General features: G+C 36.3%; 1 protein-coding gene and 1 long non-coding RNA gene across 2 annotated transcripts; one reads left to right on the forward strand and one right to left on the reverse strand.

Annotated features, from left to right (window-relative positions):
* The first annotated feature begins 1,304 nt into the window (after nt 1-1,304).
* Nucleotides 1,305-20,245, forward strand: LOC130105799 (galectin-9-like). Its single transcript, XM_056271989.1, has 12 exons — nt 1,305-1,398; nt 2,385-2,473; nt 14,241-14,445; nt 14,848-14,967; nt 15,696-15,725; nt 15,883-15,912; nt 16,002-16,031; nt 18,156-18,191; nt 18,773-18,802; nt 19,560-19,648; nt 19,732-19,888; nt 20,002-20,245. The coding sequence occupies exons 1-12, from the start codon at nt 1,363-1,365 to the stop codon at nt 20,146-20,148; spliced, it is 999 nt and encodes a 332-aa protein (XP_056127964.1). The 5' UTR covers nt 1,305-1,362; the 3' UTR covers nt 20,149-20,245.
* Nucleotides 4,592-5,554, reverse strand: LOC130105800 (uncharacterized). Its single transcript, XR_008809662.1, has 2 exons — nt 5,376-5,554; nt 4,592-4,775 (listed from the first exon to the last, which is right to left on the reverse strand). It is a non-coding gene; the product is annotated as an uncharacterized LOC130105800 (long non-coding RNA).
* Nucleotides 20,246-23,452: the final 3,207 nt, after the last annotated feature.

Consider the following 23,452-nt stretch of genomic DNA (forward strand, 5'->3'; position numbering starts at 1 on the left):
ACCACCTGTGCCTGTGTGAATTGTAGCCTCAGTTTCCTGTTGTGAGCTGACAGGAGTGGCACTGGTGTGGTCATCTACTGCTGTAGCCCATCGGCTTCAAGGTTCAGCATGTTTTCTATTTTTCAGACCATTCTCCGTAAACCCTAGAGATGGTTGTGCGTGAAAATTCCAGTAAATCAGCCGTTTCTGAAATACTCAGACCAGCCCGTCTGGCACCAACAACCATGTCATGTTCAAAGTCACTTAAATCACCTTTCTTTCCCATTCTGAGGCTCAGTTTGAACTTCAGCAGACCATGTCTAAATGCATTGAGTTGCTGCCATGTGATGTGATTGTCTGATTGATATATGTATGTGTGTGTGTGTGTGTATATGTATATATACACACACAAACACACAATTTGCTAAATGTTTATCATGTTTTATTTAGTACTGCCCAATAAAATTTACCCTGTTCAAAAACAAACATACCGCTATAGTTTAGCATGCTTGCAGGAATTTTAGGTTTCAGAAAAAAATCATCTGTGGACTAAGACTACAGTTATCTGTATTCACATGTGGCTACGGACAAAGTCTAAGTCAAGTTTATATGCAAGTTTTTCACAAGTGTATATGCATTCATTACTAACATAATATGTATTGGTATAGATTTCATATTAGTGTGCACGTGTATTTCATATGTATTTTGAACATCCAATGGGCTATATGCGAGTAATTTATAGGTATATATGCACGCGTGTTATGTATGTATTGATAAGCGAAGTTTGATTTAAATCCTACGTGGCGCCTCATAATACACACAAAAAAATGTTTTAGCCTAATCTGTAGCTATCAGCCGCCTCGTGGGAACGCTTCTGGAATGTCGATTAGCGGACTGATTCAGTAGCCTACAATGTTGCGCAATGACGTTACAGAAAATTTAAAGGATGGAATAGCATGAAATAAAAATATTCACACAATAAATAATTAGCACGTTATTGTTTGACTTGACATCGTATCTGTTTTAAATAGCCTGTCTCCCAAAATGTCCATCTCCTCTCCTGTAAGCTATCTATCTTATTTAGTTAACGTTACTGTTGTAAAATACGTCCCTCTTCATTCTAATAACACTTTGGGTATGTGAACGAACGTTTACATTTATCAAATTTAGGAAGACTAATCATAAGGAAATGAATGGTGCAATTGAGTTGAACCACGCTACTGAGACATTATGCAAGTTTCCTGGTTTGAGAAACCGAAACCTAACGCGTTTTTAACTGGAAACCGGACATGTGGTTCTCATTGCTGTAGGCTATAGCGACTTTGTCTCTAGACTTTGTCTGTCGGTCTTGACGACACACTTAAAGTTGCAAGAACTGTCAGGATGGCGTTTTATCAACAACAGCCGTTTTATAACCCGGTAAGTGACCAGAGTTAGTTTTGTTATGGAAAAGAATCAAATTTGCATTTGTCTCTTTTTAACGTCCTTCTCCTTTTTTGAGTTATTACACTAACTCTGTGATTTTGCATGCACAAAAACATTTTGGCTGATTAAAACTCAGTTTTGCAACAAGAGACCGAGGCAAGTTGTCACACTGACTATAGCCTAATCGGGTGGGGTTTCTTTGTTCTTTCTTCTGTTCTTTAATTCTTTTGAAAGTTATATATAATTGGTGTATATACATGAAGCCTTCAAATTGTGGCTCCAATGTAAAGTCCAGGTTCAGAAAGTAAAAGTCCTCCACAGTATTTTGTTCCAATCACCTGGATTTGCTAATTAGCAGTTTTTCACCCAGGTAGAACTAATTAGTGATATCAGCTGACTTAATTCATGGGTGGAATAAACATATGGCAGGACTTTTACTTTTTGACCCCTGGACTTTACACCTCTGCTTCTAAATGCATAATTGAACATTTTCACCGTCGTTGTCAAGGACAAAGGTTCAGTTCATAATAGCCTTTACCGTGATGACAGACAGGGCAACTTTTTGAGCAATGTTGCCGAGCGATTGTTGCTTGGGCATTTTCCCATTGGGAATGGGCAACAAATTTCTATCTGGATAATTTAGGTAGGTCGTGGGCCCTGTGTCTCACCTGGTTGCCTGTTGACGGCAACATTGCAAAGTTCCCCAGTGTATCACCTTTACACACGTCACGCATGTTGTTCCAGAGGTCCGTGTACTTTTGCGTCTATTCCTTTTTCTAAACCAATGAAATAGCCTACGGAAGATGTGGTTTCTTCTTTATTGATTCTAACACTAATGAATAGAATAAGCAGGTACAAACTTCCAAAGATGAAACGTGTTGGACATTATATTGAGTAGGCTATTATTAGTTCATCAGGGCATATCCACACAGGGGAGCTATATATACTTACGTGTGGCATTATTATTTACATCGACACAGAGAATCCCATTCAGTGGCCCAATCCAAGGAGGCTTGCAGGACGGGAAGAGTATTATCATAAGTGGACGGGTTTTACCAGGGGCTAACAGGTGAGCAATTATGTTTCAAGGACCCACCGTAAAACATTATATGATCAATAAGTTATGACAACATATGTTTTTACATTTCTTAAACTCATCAAAATAAGTAAAGCAATTTTCAACTTTTTTTTATATAAGTTACAAGATTCAACACTTTTTTTAAGTCAGTTCAATGTAATTAAAGTGAAATGAATTAAACATCCAAGTTGATTGTACTTAATTGTAATTAACTGTAATTTAAGGCAGCCACTTTTTTAACAGTACATGAAAGAGATTTATTCCCATTTGTCTGCTAAATATTTATTAGATGAAAATGTTCCCTCTAAGCTGCGCGCGTGCGCGGCCGCGCACCTCGATGCGGTGGCCGCGCAGAACATGCGTCGCTGCCCGATGAAACTCACGTAGCCTATGTCCAAAACGGTTACTTTTCAGGAAGTGAAAAAAACACGTAATTTCAAAAGCAGTTGAACGTAGCGTTGTCATACTTGGTACGACAACTTTAAATGTAACCATATTCTTGCCAGTGTAATGATATAATCCACATTTGACCAAAATTGAGTTTAAATGGACATACGTGCATATTTTACAGTAACGGTGGTCGATACGCGTTTTTCCGATCATTAATTAGAATGACCCAGTCGCGTTTCATATTGACAGATGAATAGGCTACGCTCAGTTTATTAAATAGCCTACGTCTCAGATTATTAATACGCTCAGTTTATTATATGTCTCTTGCAAACTATGAAGGGACAATGAATCAATACACTGACATGGCAATGATAGACTGATACTATGAGGGGGAAGCACAGGCGGAGCACTGCTACTTGGGCACAGAGATCAGCTATCAAGCAACACCTGAAATAAAGCTTGCAAATTTGTTGATGAAAAAATTGATTAAAATGAAGATAAAATTTATACAAAACGAAATTTTCAAGCAAAAATAATTTTCGAAGATCGCTGGGTATTATTTGATTATTAGCATGTGAGCAAAGCGGAGCGGTGTGACGCTTATACGTTTAAAAACTTAAACATACGTTAACGTTTCATATTTATGTTTAAATAATACAATGTTATTTTTTTTTTATTTCATCTATTGATTATATGAAAACGGAACCGCATGAGATGAGTAAGATAGGATCATAAGAATAAGATGACCAATTAGGCCTATATCGGAAAACATTTGGAATGGGTCAGATTTTGATCTAAGTTTTGTTTTGTAGAAAGCCTTTCTTTAAATTTTATTTCGTTTTGTATAAATTGTATCTTCATTTTAATCAATGTTTCATCAACAAATTGGCCTGGATTAATAAATAAGCACTTCATATGAAGTGTGCATTTCTCTCTATAGGCGCGTTACTGCGAAGATGGCGAGTCTGTATCGTCAACTTTATCAACAATTCAAATGTTTCATGCATAATCATTACTTTCGCCGGTTCTTTGTGGCAAGCTTTATTTCAGGTGTTGCGTGATATCTCTGTGCCCAAGTAGCAGTGCTTCGAAACTTCACGAGACCGGCGAGATGCATCCACAGGGTGGGAGATACGCGGTGTGATTGACAGCTTTGACACCAAATGGATATACGTGAAAATCAGATGACATGATTTCACAACTTTTCATTGGTCATTTAGATAATGTGAAGCATGCTGTATACGGAAATTAACCTGGACATTATATCCGTCAAAAAATCTCAAAATCGGCAAAATGGACATACGCGGTTTTCATCGGACAGCGATCATATAGGTAGACGCCCTATCGACCGCTACTGCCTATTGGCACGGACGAGAATTGGAGCCGCCATCTTAAACCGGTCATCCGCTCCGCTCAGTGTAATCTGAATGGCAGGTGAAATGAGCTGTCAGCGCATTAAATTAATCATATCTCACTGAATAGTGAATACTGAACTGATTTTCACGCGGGTTTTTTTTTTGCTGCAAAGGTCATTCATGTAGCTATGATACAGGACACATGGTTCGGCGTATTTTAATATCCATAGTAGGCTTAACAGTAATATAATATTCTGATATAAGATATAAAGTGACCAGACACAATATGTGTGATTAAGGATATAATGTAGCCTATTTTATAAATCACACACTATAAATATAATAAAGAAGCAGAAACAGATAGTTGCAGTAAAGTAAGATATTTTAATAAGTTGAAGAAACAATTTATGATTTGTGACACGCACATACACACGAACAGACACACAAACAAACACGAACAGACACACACACACACACACACACACACACACACACACACACACTTTCACACACATAACGCAGCCACCGAATCCACCGAACGCAGCCACCTGTAATAAAAATTGAGAAGAAGCTTTTCAACGTGTTTGCATCAGTAATTTCTAAAAATTAAATTCGGACAACATTAAGCCTACCTTTTTTATTGTAGCCTATGTGGATGTGGGAGGGGAAAATGTCGAGACTAAAGCCCTATTCGGATTAACTTTACAAGGGTAGATGGAGTAAGTTAATAATGTAATTTTACCACAGGACTTCTGTAATATCAATAGCCAAATCGCATGTGATAAGATATAGGTTATCAATAAAACTAGAAGTTGGAGGGGTAACTCAATTTGCGCATCGCTGTAATGCTTGTATTTACATTGCTTCCTGATATCATGTGCGTGTAACTGGTCTCCTGTTACATGCGCAAACACAAATAACATACAACAGGGCAGTTGAATGCTTATCTGATAACCTAGAAGCTCTTGTAATTACTACTTTAACAGTTACCCCACCTCTCCATGCCGGGTGAACACCGGCTGATGCAGTAAACAGCATTTCACAACGATTTCAGTACAGTAATAGCAAATATCCTTGCTCCTTCTTGATTATCTGGTAATATTCTATTCACAAAATACAACCAATAGTACGGTAATGTTAAGACTTACTTGTGAAAAGCCCTATTTTCGATGGTCCGACGATTAGAACAGGAAAATGCTCCACAATGCTCTGGCATCTTATCTGCTGCCACGCAACGAAACTAGGAATACGACCGGTTCAAGATGGCGGCCGGATTTCTCGGTTTCCAGCGGCCAATAGGGAATCTAGTCTCTATATGATATCTATGGCGCAGAAAAGAATAAAATGCAACACAGAGGACTGACGCGAAATGTGTGGGGAAATCCATTTGATTGTAGTTTAAGTGAGAAATAATTTCAGTGCTCTGGTCAACCGCTAGAGTGAAAACTATGAAGGTAAAATGATGTCATAAAGAATCGCATGCGCAGGGTAAGATTTGTGAAAGAGTACCTACATAAGATTGCAAGCGTAAAATAAATGTGCATGCGCAAGAGAAGATTTGTAAAGGTGTAAATCGCCCTTCAAGTGTAAGAAAAAAATATTTGCAGCTTTTAACTGTTATTCCTAAGTATAATTCATGTATTTTGAAGCTGCAGCTTCATGCTAACGCAAAATAAATAGGATCTGTATTCTTCAGACTTTCATTTTTCCGCGCTTACACTTTTGGCACGGTTTTTGCGCACAATTGCGGACAAAAGCATTGCAAGCCTGTAAACAGCAATCTGCAAGCGAAAACAACAGAGGCAGGAACAGCAAAACAGATGAATTGTGTAAAATCAAACTTTGTGTTGTAAGAGCAATTTTCAGAGGTTAACAAAACCAGCATCAAAGGGTTTAAGAAAACTTTCAAGAGGCAAATTGTTTTTGGCAAACTGAAAAGGCTTTATTCTTGAGGACCCTTTTCACAACCGCAGCCACCCAGTTTCTGAAAAGGCAAGACCTGCTTGATTTCCACAAACAGCACATTACAGTCTTTTTGCATCGTAAACCCCTCCTTCCCAGGCAGGTCAAATTGTCCTTTGTTCTTGAAAAGTCAAAAGGTCTTCATTTACAACCTAAATTACCTTCTGCTCCCCTGGGATGCATTGCATCACAATGCATGACAAACATTACAACATTGAAATTGGCAGTACAGTTTGCTATTTAATACCATATTCAATCAAATCTATCCAGAAAAAGGGTTTATATTTTATCCATTCTTCTAACCAATGTAGTTGTTCAAAATTAACCTTGACTTTTTACTTATACTTTACTTTGATTAATAGATTTTCTACTTTTCCTGTAAACAATTGAACCAATCAAATCATTAAATCTATATCAATACAATACCCATTTGATTCAATCAAAGAAAATCATCATATTCATCCAAATCATCACTACATCAAACCCATAAATGTGCTCTTGTACTCTTCATGTCTGATTTTTGTACCTGATCACTCTGCTTGAATTTTGGAAAGAATTTTGAAAGTGATACAAATTTTAAAAGTAAAAAGTTTGTAACAAATAGGTAAACATTTCTTAAATTGATGTACTTCAAAATATGGTCAAGGGAGATCTTACAAGCTCTTACACTGTTTCTGTAAACATTTAAATAAACTTCATTACAACAAAACAACAAATGCTGGTTAAAATCCCCATTTCATGAATTAATGTCCAAAAACATTGTTGATAGTAAAATGGACAAAATACAAACGCAGAAATCAAATAAACTTTCAGAAATGTTTCAAAAGCATCAATGAGAATACAAATATTTGTACTTGGGTGAAAATGAGACATACATTTTAAAATTTAACTTGGTGAGACAAAAACTTAAATGATAAAGTAAAACCAAAGAAAAACAAAACAAACAATTACTGTATGAAATTCATAGTTATAATTCAGTCTAGATGTAAAGACCTAATTAAAATTGTATACATTAACTTTTGTGAGGCAGAATCAGATAGATGCAGATTTGACTTTGTGTGAAGATCTAATGATGTCATCTATGTGGCTGAATTTAGCTGTGGCTAGCTATGTGTAAATTCATCATGCCCCAAAACAAAGATGAGGGAGTTTTACAATTGTGATGCAAATTTGGTCCTGTTTGTTTTTAACAGGGAGCCAGCATGAGAATGTGAGTATGAGATGTGATCTGGCTCAAAATCTTCCCACACCAATGTTTTTGTTAAGGAGCATGATAAAAGTGCAAAGTTCAGAGTTACTGAATCCTGTTGTGAGCAAAGCATTTTCATGGTTAATCCAACTGTGAAGCACATTGTAGCCCCATGGCCATTCTATGCTCCTTTACGTGGTTTTACTGCAGCTATATGGAAAATAGCAGAGTTTTCCACCAAGGAAACGAGCAAATTCAACATAGTCATTATTTTATTGGGCACATTCCTGTATCAAAATCTACATGCTCTGTAAAGAAAAACAAATTTCGAGGTTAAGTACACATAGTTTCTTTCGCCCCTGGCGCTTCCTGTCGAAACAGTCCTGCAATTTTGTTATGGAGAAGAATACAGCAATTTTTTTCTTTATTGTTTCCATCCCCCTTTTGATGCATGAATTCACTCTTGCATCAATTTAACACAATGGTGCCCACTTATCAGAGCAATTGAAGGCCAATGGCTCTCAGTCTTACAGTGTATCCAAAGTCATCAATTGTTTCTGTCAGGTCAGGTCGTGTTGTACAGACTTAGTCAGTGTCAGTACATTCTTTTTCTTTGTTCTCATAAATGTTAAAGGCTCTCTTGATAATTTGATATTGACTTAGCCAATGTGTCGCTTTGTTCTTGCCATAAAATCTATAGGCTACCCTTTCGTTTATCTCAACCCATGACTGATGTTCATTTACAACTTCCATCAGTACTTAAACTGATCCTAAAAAGTAATTCAAATCTGCTATCTATCATAAATTACCAAAATTTGTAACTAGCAGACAAAACTTGATTATCAAATTGACTCAGAATTATCAACCTCTCTTGAATTTGTCATTCGCCTTAACTCATCAGTGATGATAAAACACTCTTTCCAGAGGTTAATGACACACACACACTATTCAGACAGAATAGCTCTTCCCTAAACTCGCACTTACAAGGCATAAAGTGCAGTCACCATCAAACACATCTAAATATGAACCGCTCATATTTCTTATTCTTATCTTTTCTCTAAAAAGATTGTACAGTTTAAATTATATTTTGAACCTTGCATATTCCTAGCTTTTATCTAATTACTTTCTATGGCCTCTTAACCAGTTTCAAAGTGTGTTTGTTCATTATTCATTTGATTTTAGAAAAGTCAGCTGTGTTGCTTTGGTTCATAATCATTACCTTGCTTCAGCTTCTTTGGCATAACAGAAAGGCAGAAAGTCACCATCCTTTCCTCCTTTTCAAGCAGTCTCTCTCACCTTAAACAAATAATCTTTTCAATAGCCTCCTATGACTGTAATTTAGACAGAATGCAAATTCCTTACACTTAAACTTTGACCAGTGGCGCAAAAAGTGGGTATGCGCTATATGCGGCGCATAGGGGCGCAGCACCATGGGGGGCGCCAAAGCGATGGTAAAAAAAAAAAAAAAAATTTAAAAAAGATATATATATTGTATTTTCTATATGTAGCTGCTGTTGTGCGTTTCTAAATCATTTCTGCATTTCTTCAATGTTATATAAAATTTTAGAGGACTAACAGGCTAGAGTAGGCGCCCTCGTGGAGAAGGGGGGCGGGGTAATATCGCGAGCGGGCGGGGGCGCCGTGAGCGCTGAGCGAGCCGGTACGAGTAGCCTAGTGAGTTGTCGTCGAAAAAGATGGATAAAACAAAATGCTGGGGGGCTAAAAATAGAAAAAGAAAGAGGGAAAAGGAGATGGCATGTCATTGATGCGACAGCTAAATAAGTGCATGCTGAAATGAGTAAATATGCGAGTGATTTGCGCGTAACGACATTCCCGAAAACTCTTCTCCTGATTCACAAATAGTTCGTAAACGTCAGATGTGATAGTGAAATGTGTGTGTGTGTGTGTGTTAATGAATTCCAATCAGTCGTAAATGGGATGCGCGTGCACGTTCATTCTCAATTACCATAAATCCCGCCCATTAAATCCGACTGACAACTATATATGGGCATCATATTATGACATGAATGCGAATGAAAAAAAAAAATTCTCAGATGCAGAAATTGAAGTTTTATTATCAGAAGTTCATTCAAAACGCCACATTTTATTTTCAAGCGTAGGCCTACATTGTGGGGTATCGGGTCCTAAAAAAAGGAAGCTTGGCAGCATATTACAGCCTACAGGTGCAGTTAATGGAGTTTCATCTGTTAATCGAACATTCCCAGAAGTGAGAAGAAAATGGTTCGACATTAAGCTTGAGAGCAAAAAACGAATTAGTTCACTTCGGAAAAATAGTATTCAAACTGGAGAAGGACCACCATCGCAGATGCTATTACTGGCTCTCATAATAAGAAAAACCGTATGTAATTACTATATATAATATTTTTTTCAAAATGCTGTGCAAATATGTACCCGATTAAGGTGAATTAAAATGCAGCCTTATTAATGAGCAAAACGTTCGGGTGTTAAGCGCACTATTTACGCGTGGCTGGGAGCAGGTGTAGATTTCTTTCTGTACCAACTAACATTTGGAAAATACGAACATTTTAATGAATCCGAAAATTTACGCCAGAACCACTTTACACACGATTTACACAAAAATTTGTTCTGCTCGTGTTTCATGAATGAGAATGAGTGAGTGAGAGAATCGTGCCAAAACTGAGCGCATGCAGGTAAAAGAAAGACGCAACTGCACAAATCGGGTTATTTCGGGAACTTTTTTGCCCCATGCACACAAGAAATCATTTAGACATTTGCAACAGTCTAATTTTTTACACAAAGTTTGATTTTACGCAATTCATCTGTTTTGCTTTTCCTGCCTCTGTTGTTTTCGCTTGCAGATTGCTGTTTACAGGCTTGCAATGCTTTTGTCCGCAATTGTGCGCAAAAACCGTGCCAAAAGTGTAAGCGCGGAAAATGAAAGTCTGAAGAATACAGATCCTATTTATTTTGCGTTAGCATGAAGCTGCAGCTTCAAAATACATGAATTATACTTAGGAATAACAGTTAAAAGCTGCAAATATTTTTTTCTTACACTTGAAGGGCGATTTACACCTTTACAAATCTTCTCTTGCGCATGCACATTTATTTTACGCTTGCAATCTTATGTAGGTACCCAGCAAACATTGGTCCGACGGCAACGTCGTGTCCCTGGCCAAAAATAGTTGCGGCCAGGACGTCATAAATCGGTAAAAAATGTAACACAGAACATTTCCTAAAAATGCATTCAGATACATTTGTACATGTCTACAGTTGCATGTATAATTGTTATTTTAACTTTTAGCTCGTGTAGTTATGTTTAGTGTATCGGGTGAGAGGACGTCACCTGGCGACGTCTTTTACACGTGCATTTATAGTCCATCATGACCCTGAAATCATTGTTAAATATGCAAAAGCTGCGCTTAATCCTCGCATGGTTAATACTGCAATAATTAATGTAGTTGCCCATGAAGTTTTTAAGAGGTTGTGAAGAAGACGTCCACTGGCGTCCTTTACACGTCTAGTCAGGCTGTGAATACTATACGTCCACTGGCGTCTTTTGCACGTCTAGTCTAGCAAGACAGAAAAAAATTATCAGGATTTATAATTCTTTGTAAAATACACGATTTATATACAAATGAATATATATTTACTTTATCTTGTTTTTATAAATTATAATCACAAAATGCACAGTATAGTCAAGTGATTGCAAAGCCACTGCCTTTTAATCATTATTTTAACCTGTTGTACCTGATGTATTCGTTGTTATTTTTTTATGGAATGTATGTACAAGTAAAACAGAAATATACCCGGTCACCATTTATGTCTGAGTTGGATGTAATTACCCAAACCCTCTGCCCAAACCATAAACTGTGCTGCCAAGATGTAGTAACAAAAGATCTCGCGATATTACAAAATCATGCGATGGGATTATCTCGCGAGATGTTAACGCGTTCTCCCCATAGATTCTGGAACTTTGAACAAGCACGAGGAGAGGAGGGAGTTGTGTCGATATTATTAAAAATCTACTGTTGGGTAAGTACATTTTGTATTAGATTAATGTGCTTGAGTTTTACTTGTGTGACATGAATGAACCGAAAGAAATTATGCCCACATTGTCAACTGAAATTTACTGAGTTTGGCTAAAATTAGCCAGTAGGCTAAAAGTAACTTTGAACGTATACAACAACGATAACGTTATACCAAGTATATTGTTTAATGATACAGTCATTACTGTAACTTATTAATGTAGCCTTTTGAGAGTTTCTTTCAGAAAGTAAATTATCTGAAATGGAATGAAATGTTTAGCTGGATTTTAACATGTATGTTTTCAGTAACTGCTTTAAAAATAAAAGCAGAACATATTTTATACAATAAAATAAAATGTAATGCATGTTGATTACCTTTTTCTAATGTGTCATTCATGATTCATTCATGTTGTTCCATGTTTTTTTTTTAATTTAGCTGTAGACCATAAAAATATTTTTAAAATAAGTGCATATCATTTACCTCAAATTTTAATTTAATAATAATTTTATTTATTTAAATATATATATATATATATATATTCTCTTCCCTTAGATGCTGTGAAGAGGTGGAGCCCAAATGCTACAGACTCTGAAATTGATGCAGCAATGGCAGAACACCTGAAACACGAACAGCTGGTGGATACAAAAACTGAGCCAAACAATGTGTTTAAAGGGATAGTTTCCCCAAAAATGAAAATTGTCATCATTTACTCAACCTCATGTTTCAAACCTGTATACCTTTCTTCATTGAATTTTCATTTTTGGGTGAACTATCCCTTTATATAATAATTCAGTATTTTGTAATTGGTATTTTAGTTTGGTTAACAAATGTTAAACATTGAAAAAATATTAAGATACATTTTGGCTTTTCAAGATCAATAAAATGTGCTAAATCAGAACATGCTTCTTTTTTTCTTATGTCCACAAATGTGTTCTTGTTTGTGATGTACATGTGATTAAAACGTTTTATTGACGGTCAGGTCTGACTAGACCAATTTTGGACCTTTTTAGAACCTTTGTCAAGATGTGTAAACTTCAAGACTTGATTGCCTTTCACGATGTTACACAATATGTGTGTGATTATTTTAAATGCAGGCTTATATACACTTAATTATGCAGCAACACATTTAAACACACAAATGACGACGCATTTAGACGTCCAGGGACGCGCTGAAGAGACGTGGAATTCACGGCCAGAAAAGACGTGGAATTCACGGCCAGAAGAGACGTGGAATTCACGGCCAGATGACGTCAAAGACGTCGGTTCAACTTTCATTTTGGAACTATTTTTCAACCATGACGGGACGTGTCGGACGGACGTCTTTTCAACGGTCATTACACGTCCAAATGTTTGCTGGGTACTCTTTCACAAATCTTACCCTGCGCATGCGATTCTTTATGACATCATTTTACCTTCAAAGAAAACTGGTGAATGCAGTTTACAGGTTTCATAGAAAGAGAATGATGTGAGCGCGTGTGACAGTGAGTCTTGTGTGCGGACCAAATAGCTCAATACGAGAGGCAACGAGAAACGCAAAGACATGTGAAATAAAATAACATCATAATGTTTTAAAGAAGAGTGGTTTGATTAAAGTGGTGGAAATAACGGTTGATGGACACAGAACGGTAACAATTACACACCCACCCGCGTGCAAATTCAAAATAGGCCTACATCATTAGTTTAAATAGATGTTTTTGTGTGTGGGGTGTTTCAGGGATGGTTAGATTACTATAAAAGACTTCACATTCAATTTTCTTGAAAATATTTAGCTATTAGATCTATTTAAATGCTTCAGTTTGTTTTCATATTATAATAATATAATATGTAAACAAATTGAAGCATTTAAACTGATATATCACTTCAAATAATTCAATTCGTTTTTTTATATTATATTATATTATATTATATTATGCCTATATTTTATTATATTATAAGCCTAAATAAAGAATCTCACAAGGGTATTGTTTAGGGCTCCTTGCCATTAAAAAGTTTGAAACCCCCTGCTAGAGAAAATATTGGAAATTCATAAGCAATAAACAATCATTTAACTTTGATGGTTTAATGCTTCCTGTACACAATTAATTGACTGTACAAAAACACTTTATGGTTTTCCCAAAACATCTCAGTGTAACAGCTTACTTTTCTTTCATACTATATTCTATTATTGTAAAGAATTGAACTGTCCTGCAGAAGATTTTGTAAATGATTTTTCATAGGATTTCTTGGTAAAGACTATACAGTTAACAGCACTGTAAAACAAATATCAGGTAACCTAAAATGTGCTTCATTAGTGACTTCTTAATTAACTGCTTGTTTTTCGAAAATATGATTTAATACCAATAAGTTACATCAAGGGTCAAATAAAATAGAAATGGCACATTCAAGTTAAAAGTTACAACTGAATGTTTTGTATAGTGCAGCAGCAGTATATAGTCTATAGTCATTTAAGTTACATTTTTAGAGGCAACCACAGACATTTCACAAGATGTGTGGAAATGATAAAAAAAAAGGGTTATGCAAGCACAAAATAATTTCCTTGAAGAAGTGGTGTCAAACTCAGTTCCTGGAGGGCCATTGTCCTGCGTTTAGATCCAACCCTATAGTTAAACACATCTGAGCCAGCTGATCAAAGTCTTCATGATTACTAGAAACTCCAGGCATGTATTTTGGAGCTGGTCGGAGCTACAGGACATTGGCCGTCCATGAGCGGAGTTTGACACATGTGCCTTGAAGCCTTGAAGCTATTTTATAACTGATATGAAGTCTTTCCAAACAATTTATAATCACACTTTCCTTGTTACAGCGGTTATTTCCCCAGTTTCTCTCATTCCTCAATTTTTTTTTTGTCCTGCAGATTTCACATGAACCTTCAGTGTGGTTCTCATTCTGGGGCGGACGTTGCTCTGCACTTTAACCCACGCTATGAGAGCACTGAGTATGTAGTGAAAAACACCTACCAAAACAGGAACTGGGGCTCAGAGGAACGCAAGTATGAATCTCCCTTCCCCCAAGGTCAAACATTCACTCTACAGATCCTTGTCGCCCAGGACGCATACAAGGTACAAGATCATTCACTCTCACATTTTCTGTTTCTGAAGCGCTTCTGAATAGCACTAGTCCTCATGTCATCTTTCTTTCAAGGCGTCATATACTGACGCTTTTGCCAAAGTGTCTACATCCAACGCACATGCACATGGCACCCTTTAGCGTCAATATAATACGCTTCGGTTATGGGTAGGTTTAGGTCTGGGGTAGGGTTAGGGTTAGACCACTAGGAGGCGCCTTCTGGCCCATATATATCTGCGTTTCATATTGACGCTAAAGGGTGCCATGTGCGTTGGATGTAGACGCTTTGGCAAAAGCGTCAGTATATGACGCTTTGGGATGAGAATGCGTTGGAATGATATATTATTAATTATTGGAGAGGCATTTCACCTCCTTTCCTTGATGGTTCTCTCTAGATATCTACTAATGGGAGACACTTCGTGGACTATAAACACCGTATTCCCTTTACTCGGGTGGACACTATCGCAGTGGAGGGAATGGTGGAGCTGAATTCTGTTGCATTCCAGAATCCTGCGGTGAGAACAAAATACACATGCTGCCACTGCAGAACTTCCCCTGAACTAACTTCATTTTTCTGGCCCACTTTTGCAATTACTTTTTGACGACATTGTGATTTGCAATAGAGTGACCACAAGTGTATAGGCCATCACAGATATGAAATTATTTTTTTAAAGAAATGTGTACTTTTATATAGCAAGTGTGCATTAATAATGTTACAAAAGTTTTTTTATATTTCAAATAAATGCTGTTCTTTTGACCTTTGTAATCAAATCAGCACAACTGTTTCCAACTGATAATTACAAGAAATGTTTGAGCATCCAATAATGGTTTTGTCAGGGGTTGCTTGTATAGTGAAATCTAAAGACGATGCGTGACGCAGAAAGAATGATAATAAAACTTTAATAGACACTAGGAACGAGCACTCACAGGGGAACACAAGGAAATAACTCACAACTACTCAAGAGAACATAACATTAACACAAAAACCGAAAACGATCCCTATACACTTAAATAAGGCATTATTTGAGGGGACAACCATTTGTAGTGGTGTCTGAATCTATAGGTGCCATTATCGAGTGCACTCATTTAATCCCACAATGCACCGCAAAGTAATGAGCGTACAACCGATCAACGGCTAGAGAATACCCATAAAGCACTGTGAGGGTTGTGCTGAATGAATTTCCATGGGTGCGTCAGAACCATACAGTAATATGGCAAATAACATTTTTGTTTGTCTTTGCAGCCCTATTTACCTCCACAACCAGCTTTTCCAGTGAGTACTATAACCCTGTGCCTTAGAGACAATAAGCTGAGCTGAAATGATCTTCTCTGCCTCAATGTATATAAAACTGAGATACTGCTCTGTCTGTATACAAGCAAGAATAGCTTTGCATTGACTTTTGAATGCACTTTGCATATTATCTTTCCAGGGTTATATTCAACCGCACGCAGGATTTCAGGTAATACAACATCAAAGTCAGTTAAGAAAGATTTTTTTTAGCATTTCATTCTTTCTGTTATAAACAACTATTTTTCCTTTCATTTACAGCCTCAGTATGCTGTGCCTCCAGGATGTGGGGTAAGTGCTCATGAATCTGACAACTTTATGGTGATCAGAGTTCAAAGTTTCTTGCTTTTGTGGGTTATATCTGTGTGCAGTTTACTGGATTCTACAACCAATAAAAGACCTGCAACATAATCTAAATTAAAGGTTGAAAGAAAAAACTAATAGAAAGACAATAAACTTGATGAATAAACATGATGGGGTATTATCTGTAAACTATGACTCCAGAAAGAGATTATATCTAAACAACTGCTGCCAAATGATATTTCACAAGTCAGATGTTTCCATTAGTTGACCATGTTAGCATTTAGAACATAATTTTCAAGTTTTATCTGGAGTTTGCAGTGCTCTTATTTGTGATTCTGGTAATAATGAATGGAAACGAGCAGGGGCGTCACTAGGATTTTCATTTTAGGGGGGCTAAGCCCCCAATATGATTTTTAAACAAATTATAAAAAAAGGTAACACTTTAGTTTAGGATCTAAAGATCACTATTAACCATTTTCATTACGATGCAAAGGCACGGTTTTATAATAACTGTGGTCCCAAATGTGAGGCAGGGCAAATAGGGGGGTTCGGGGTCTCCCCGAGAAAATTTTGATTTCTCTGATCTACATATGTGCATTTTAAGATGTTCTGAAGGCCAAAAAACTTGGATAGTGGGCAGCTGACAATTTTTCTCTCCTCATCAGCAGCATCACTTTTTTTCTCTTTGTTTTTCTCTTGCCCTGTCTCTTCCCCTCCTAAAGCTGAGCTTTGACTGATATAGGCTTTTCATTTTTGTCTGTCAGTGAAGAAAGTAAACATAGGGTCAACTGGGTTGATTTTGCCTATGAATCATTTTCTCAGACGCGTTTATTTACTGAAAGCTACTAAAGGTAATTAAGTTTATTAAATGCATTCACAATATGTAGGCTACACATTTATTATTGATCTTATGCCTAATACAGGGCCGTAGACAGGGCTTTATAATCACAGAGGTCCTAAATTTGAGATTGGTAGGGGGTTCAAATTTTTTATTTCTGATATGTGCATTTCAAGACGTTTGAAGACCAAAAAAAAAAGGATAAGAAATAGCTTTAAAACCATGTCAGTGGGCAGATTATTTGTCAATACCTCCTCTCTTCTCATCTCCATCACTCTTCCTTTTTTTCTCAGTCTCTTCCTCCCTTTCTCTTCCCCTCCTAAAGCTGAGCTTTTTTAATTTACTAAAGGCTACAATTTGTATTATATTCTCAATATGTACACATTCATTATTAATCTTGTGCCTAACATGATGAAAACGGCTTTGTTAATGTTTCTTGTAAACTAATTATTACATTACATGAGTTACATGAGTGTATAGGCCTATTTTCAGTTCAAAATGGCGAAATTAGACAAAACTATATTAGTTTGCCTGATTATTTTTTGTCATTCGTTTAACATTTATGACCTAAAAAAAGTAAAATATGAAATGTTAAGTTTAGCTACTTACATCTTATCTCGCACTTGACCGTACCCGTCGAGTCCATAGACTGTAAAAAATGGTCGTGTCGCACTGAAAATTCGCGCTCAGCAGCGTCTGTGAACATAAAGCCCGCCTACTTTGATTTGATTGGTCGTCTCTGACATTGACGAGCAGTGACAGACCAATGAGGCTCAGATGAAAACACAAATGAACACACACACCCTGTCCTCTGTTTCTGACGTGCTCTCTGCACGGCGCAGCTGTGGATTGAGAACGTGCTGAATCTGATTATAACAAGACTGAAGCGAACACGAATTTGTGTAGCCTACATTAATCTCACATTTTTAGGGGGGCTTGGCAGAAGTTTAGGGGGGCTGAAGCCCCCCTAAAAAGGGCCTAGTGACGCCCCTGGAAACGAGTATGCCTTATATACCCGTCCATAATACATTTGAACCTCTTTTTATATTTATTCAAAATAGCGTTTTTAATGTTTCTCATTAACAAGCCTTTCAAGATGCAAAAGGTAGTTTTTTTAAGTAAAGTTATTTAAGTTAATTGTGATTTATTAGGCTACCTAAGTCATTTAGCGGTCATGAAGTAATTTGTTTAAACAAATCAAAGTCAGTTAAGAAAGATTTAAGATTTTTTAAGGTTTTTGTCTTCCTGTTACAAACAACTCTTTGTCCTTGCAGTTTCAGCCTCAGTATGCTGTGCCTCCAGGATGTGGGGTAAGTGGTCATGAAATATGTCATGTGTGGTGATCAGTAGAGTTCAAAAGTTTTTGCTTTTGGGGGTTATATCTGTGTGTATTTTTTTATGATTCATTTGATGCTCTTTAAAACCACACAATGCTTTACTGGATTCTACAACTAATAAAAGACCTGCAACAGAATCTAAATGAAAGGTTGAAAGAAAACTGCAAATGAAAAAACTAATAGAAAGACAATAAACTTGATGAATAAACATGATGGATGGGGTAAATCTGTAAACTATGGCTTAGGAAGACAATAAACTGAGTATATCTAAATCACCTCTGCCAAATGATAGTTCACATGTTTTCATTAGTTGACTATGTTCGCATTTAAACATCATTGTCAAGTTTTAACTGGAGTTTGCAGTGCTCTTATTTGTGATTCTGATAAAAATGAATAATTGTATTTATTTTATATCATTATTTGAAGTCATTCCGATGTTCCGTGTTGTTAGTGCTCACTAAGGTGCTGTTATTTTGATCAAGCAGTGAGATATGAGATCACAATGTTTGTCTTGAATAAAGGAAGTGATACTAATGCACCTTTTATCTCCCCAGCTTCCTGCATACCCATCTGCACCATCTTATGTAAGATCTGCTCATTTGGCTTTCACCTAAAAAACAACACGCCATTCATTTCAGCAATTCTCAATTTTTTTCTGAATTTCACATCAAAAAGAAAATCTGTTTTCAGTGCGACACTTGATTTTTACGTTTTTAAAGTTGTTGTTTTTTTTATTAAGTTTTGAACCTAAACGTTTTTTTTTTCATAAATCACTTTTTGTTTTTGTGGGTATCTGCCAAGCTTCTTGAAATATTATTTTATTATTATTTATTTATTTATTTGCATGACTAAATGTGTTAATGACCTTGTATGGCCACTCTACATTTACCTTTTGCACTTAACTCTTTCCCTGCCATTGAGAGAATTATCCTTCTTTCTGTGTTTTTACTGTTATACAGTAGGAGGCGCTATTATGCATGATCTGAAAGAGTACTGAATCTCTAGATCAGAACAGTGTTTTTTTTTTGTGTTTTTTAAAGCAGAGGATCTGTTCTTTCTTTTGATATATTGCATGTTCAGATATTCATAAAAAAAAATATTCTGGGGGCCATGACAATTTTGTGAAAATTATTTTTTTTTTTTACTGGCGGGAAAAGAGTTAATAACATTTTAATTCATTCATTATTTCATGCATATTATTTTTTTATAATGTTTGCATTAGTTCTTGTTCTAGATGTTGTTAATAAAACCAGTGTCATTTTAATGCAACATTTGAATAAGGAATTATACTGTAATTATACACCCATTTATACATATCTCTTTATTTTGACCCGCATTTAGACTGTCCCATACAAAACTGTCATCAATGGTGGACTTCAACCTGGAAAAAACATTGTCATCCACGGAGTGATCAACCCTAATGCTAGCAGGTTAGACCTCAGATGACACAGACTTTTATTTTAATTATATTATTATTTTAAGATGATATTATAAGTCCTCTGTTCTGCTTCAGAATAAATTTTAACCTGTGCTACGGAAGTGGGATCGCATTTCACTACAATCCCCGTTTCGATGAGAAAGTGGTTGTGCGCAACACCAAACAGATGGAGAGTTGGGGTTCGGAGGACCGGTCCGGAGGCATGCCGTTTCAAAGAGGACAGCCGTTTCAGGTAGCCAAACTTACATCCTTGAATAATGTTGTTATATTGTTGCTGTTAGTGTTACATGCTGTCAATGTGACTTGGAACTCATTTTACTTGTGGGTTTTGAATGTGTGTTGCAGGTCACCATCTCTTGCAATCCCCACCATTACAACGTGTTTGTCAATGGCAAACAAGCACACACTTACAAACACCGCTACGCAAAGCTGAGAGACATTGATATTTTGGAGGTTTGCGGAGATCTGCAGCTGACTTTAGTGCAGGCCTAACAGGGATCTGTGATGTGCCATTTTGATCATAAATCCTAAAAAGTCTATCAAATCTTTATAAAAAGAAAAACAAGAAAAAGCATTGCTAAATGTTTAAAAGGAATAGGCCTTTTGCCCTGAAAAAGCCTAAAGAAAAATGGCTGACTGTAACCATGAACAGCACTGTGTCTTTATTGAATGAATATAAAACATTTTTTGAAACTTTTTTGCTTTCTGTACTATTTCTATACGTTCTGTATTATGTATGTTGCATGTTATGTAGCTATAGTTGTTTCTATATAACTGTCTTTCTCAGCTAATTTGCTTATTGTGATATCTTTATAATGATTATGAAGAATCTACAAATTGACTGAAATAATACGAAATAATAAATAATAGTCTAGTAAATTCTGTTTTGTGATTCAATCAAAGGGTTTTCAATCGGGTCTCTGAAACCACATTCTTAGTTAGTTTTTCAATGTTATGTTGCATCTTATACAGAATAACTATTGAATAGAATAGTTCAAATACAGAATAGCCAACCCTTACAGAAAATAAGTTTATTCAAGTGTGCTATTAGTATACTTATTTCAAACTAAAAAATAAGAAACTATACTTTCAATCTACTTTTTATGTACTTCTCAAAAATATAGCTAGGCGAAGGTTACTTTATGTACTTCTCAGAAATATCTTTAAAATTGTACTTAGGTAGTGTTTTACTGCGCATAACACCTTTACCTTATTTGTATTATTCTCAGGTTAGGCAAGTAAGTCGAATCTGATCTAAATTATAAGCACTTACATACACACAATACTTACAGTCTGATAGAAGAGTTCTCCACGGTCTGTTCTGGCTTAACATAAATCAATGCCTCATGAGGCTGTTTATTTATTACAATTAATAGCAGCACAAATATTCTACAAATAGGCCTACTTTAATATATAAGTTTTAGCTTAAAGTACAATATCAAAAAGTTTTTCAATCAAGGCAATATCAGCAATGGTTCTGGTGCCGGTGAAGCTCTTCATGTTGTTACGAAGCAACAACTGAGTGTCACTGTCTTCCTCAGGGATATTTAAATTATTGACCTCCCCAAAATGTGTTCATCCAGACTGGGAACGCCCTCTGCTTATCTAGCCTACATTCGTCTCTTCGTTCTTCTATAATGGTAACGTATTCTCTCTTTTTTTTCTCCTTCTATTATTTGTGCTCTTTCTAAGCACGTTTTTTTCTTTGTGCTTCTTAGTAAACATAATTATTCTTAATAAAAGTACTTATAAAACAAAGTGTTTTTTCTTTTTACTCTATTCTTAATAAACATATTCTTAATAAAAGTACTTATAAAACAAAGTGTATTTTTTCTTTTTACTCTATTCTTAATAAAAGTAGGCCTACTTATTAAAACAAAGTGTGTTTTTTCTTTCTCCTAATAAACATATTCTAAATAAAAAAGGACTGATACAACGAAGGGTGTTTTTTCTTTCTCTTAATAAACATATACTTAATAAAAAGTACACAAAGTGTTTTTTTCTTTCTCTCTGATTTCGAATTCAACTCAACCTCTTCTGCACACGTGTATAACTCTACAATGCTCTCCAGTCTAACACTCACAGCACTACTGAGTGAATGCTAAGACATTATAATGAATGTTATATTGTATTATAAATACAATACCTTTATATAACAGTTGTATAATTGTCCATATAAGGCTTTTCCAGGAAATAAACTAAATAATAAAGCATTAGACATAGCTAGATCAAACGATGAGACAGGGTAAATTCTTTATGTAGGCTATACTTGACTTAAACACACACACACACAAACAAACACACAACTTGACATACATGCTCCGCTGTTCAGTTGGCTCGTTTGGGGCCAAATTTCTTTTTATTTTTTGATACATTTATGAAACGAGTGCAGTTGCCCGTGCAAAATCTGTTTTTGTGTGTGTTTTTAGTAATTGTTGGTTTAGTGTGTTTTGAGTGCTCATTGTTACAATTACACAGTAAAACTTCAGTGACATTTTTATTTGTGCATGGTACAAAGCAAATACTGATACTGACATAATGACATGCAACAATATGGAAAATTGAACTACATGGTTGCATAACAATTTATAATGGTGTTATTAGGTGACATGTATTTGGGTATCTGTGTACAGGTAGCAGGAGTTTAGATTAGATTACATAGCAATTTAACATAGCATATTCAACATCACATAGTTACAGGCTAACTTCAGCATGCATGACACAGTAATGACTTAGCATTGAGACCAGGCTATGCTTAAAGGGGTCATAAAATGGTACATGAACTTTTACAGGTTGATTGTACTGAAATGTGTGTTGGCAGTGCCTGTACACAACCACCATATAATGATAAAAATCCATCCAGTGTTTTTTTTTTTTATCTCCTTATATGTTTTCCCTGCCTCGATTCGAGCCGTTCGACCGTGTGACGTCACACGGTCGGACGCCCCTCCCACGATTGTTGATTGACAGCAGTGTTTCAACACAGACCCGCACTGAGCGAGCGGTCATCATAGTCCGTCATTGTTGATACGCTGGAGCAGAATGGCGTCTAAGCGATTGTGGTGTTCTGTTCTTGGGTGTAATAACGAACACAGAGTCATTTTGATGTTCCTAAATCCGAACCGTTGAAGACCAGTGGCTGAGTTTTGTTTTCGAAGGTAATATTCCCCACGAGCAATGTCAATGCTTTCATGTTTGCGCGAATAATAATTTCTCACCAGACTGCCTTATAAACGAGTCAGTATAAAGCTGTTTTTTTAGTCATTAGTCAGCTTTATTGTCGATTCTTCACATGCTCCAGACATACAAGTAATCGAAATTACGTTTCCCTCCATCCCACGGTGAAGTATAAGAAAAAAAAGTATAATTAAACATGTAGTTAAACCTAGACTAGAGTTAAACCTATACTATCACTATGTATGGGCATCAATAAATAGACATTTAAAATTAAATCTGCAAGTGACATGATAGTGCAAGACAGTTTCGGTCATAGCAAACATCAGAAGTGTGCAAATGGCATGGTAGTGCAAAGACAGTTCATCGAAAGCAGCATCTGAAGTGTGCAAATGGCATTGTGTGCAAATGGCATTGTGTGCAAATGGCATTGTAGTGCAAGGACAGTTCAGTCATAGCAGCATCAAGTGTGGGGGGGGGGGGGGGTCATCTTCTTAACGACCTGGGGGGGGGGGGGGGGGGTCATCTTCTTAACGACCTGGGGGTGGGGGTGGGGTATGCTAAGCAGCTGCTCCTGAAAAAATAATCGGTACTACCAACTATTCGTGTTCCTGCTGCACCT

This window comes from Rhinichthys klamathensis, unplaced genomic scaffold, assembly GCF_029890125.1.
Source record: "Rhinichthys klamathensis goyatoka isolate OS25496 unplaced genomic scaffold, OSU_Roscu_1.1 h1tg000329l_1, whole genome shotgun sequence".
NCBI lineage: Eukaryota > Metazoa > Chordata > Actinopteri > Cypriniformes > Leuciscidae > Rhinichthys > Rhinichthys klamathensis.

Coding starts and splice junctions, on each gene's coding strand:
- LOC130105799 (XM_056271989.1), top strand. CDS start 1,363: ATGGCGTTTTATCAACAACAGCCGTTTTATAACCCG. Junction 15,913..16,001: donor AACCGCACGCAGGATTTCAG/GTAATACAACAT, acceptor TTTCATTTACAG/CCTCAGTATGCTGTGCCTCC. Junction 18,192..18,772: donor CTGTGCCTCCAGGATGTGGG/GTAAGTGGTCAT, acceptor TTATCTCCCCAG/CTTCCTGCATACCCATCTGC.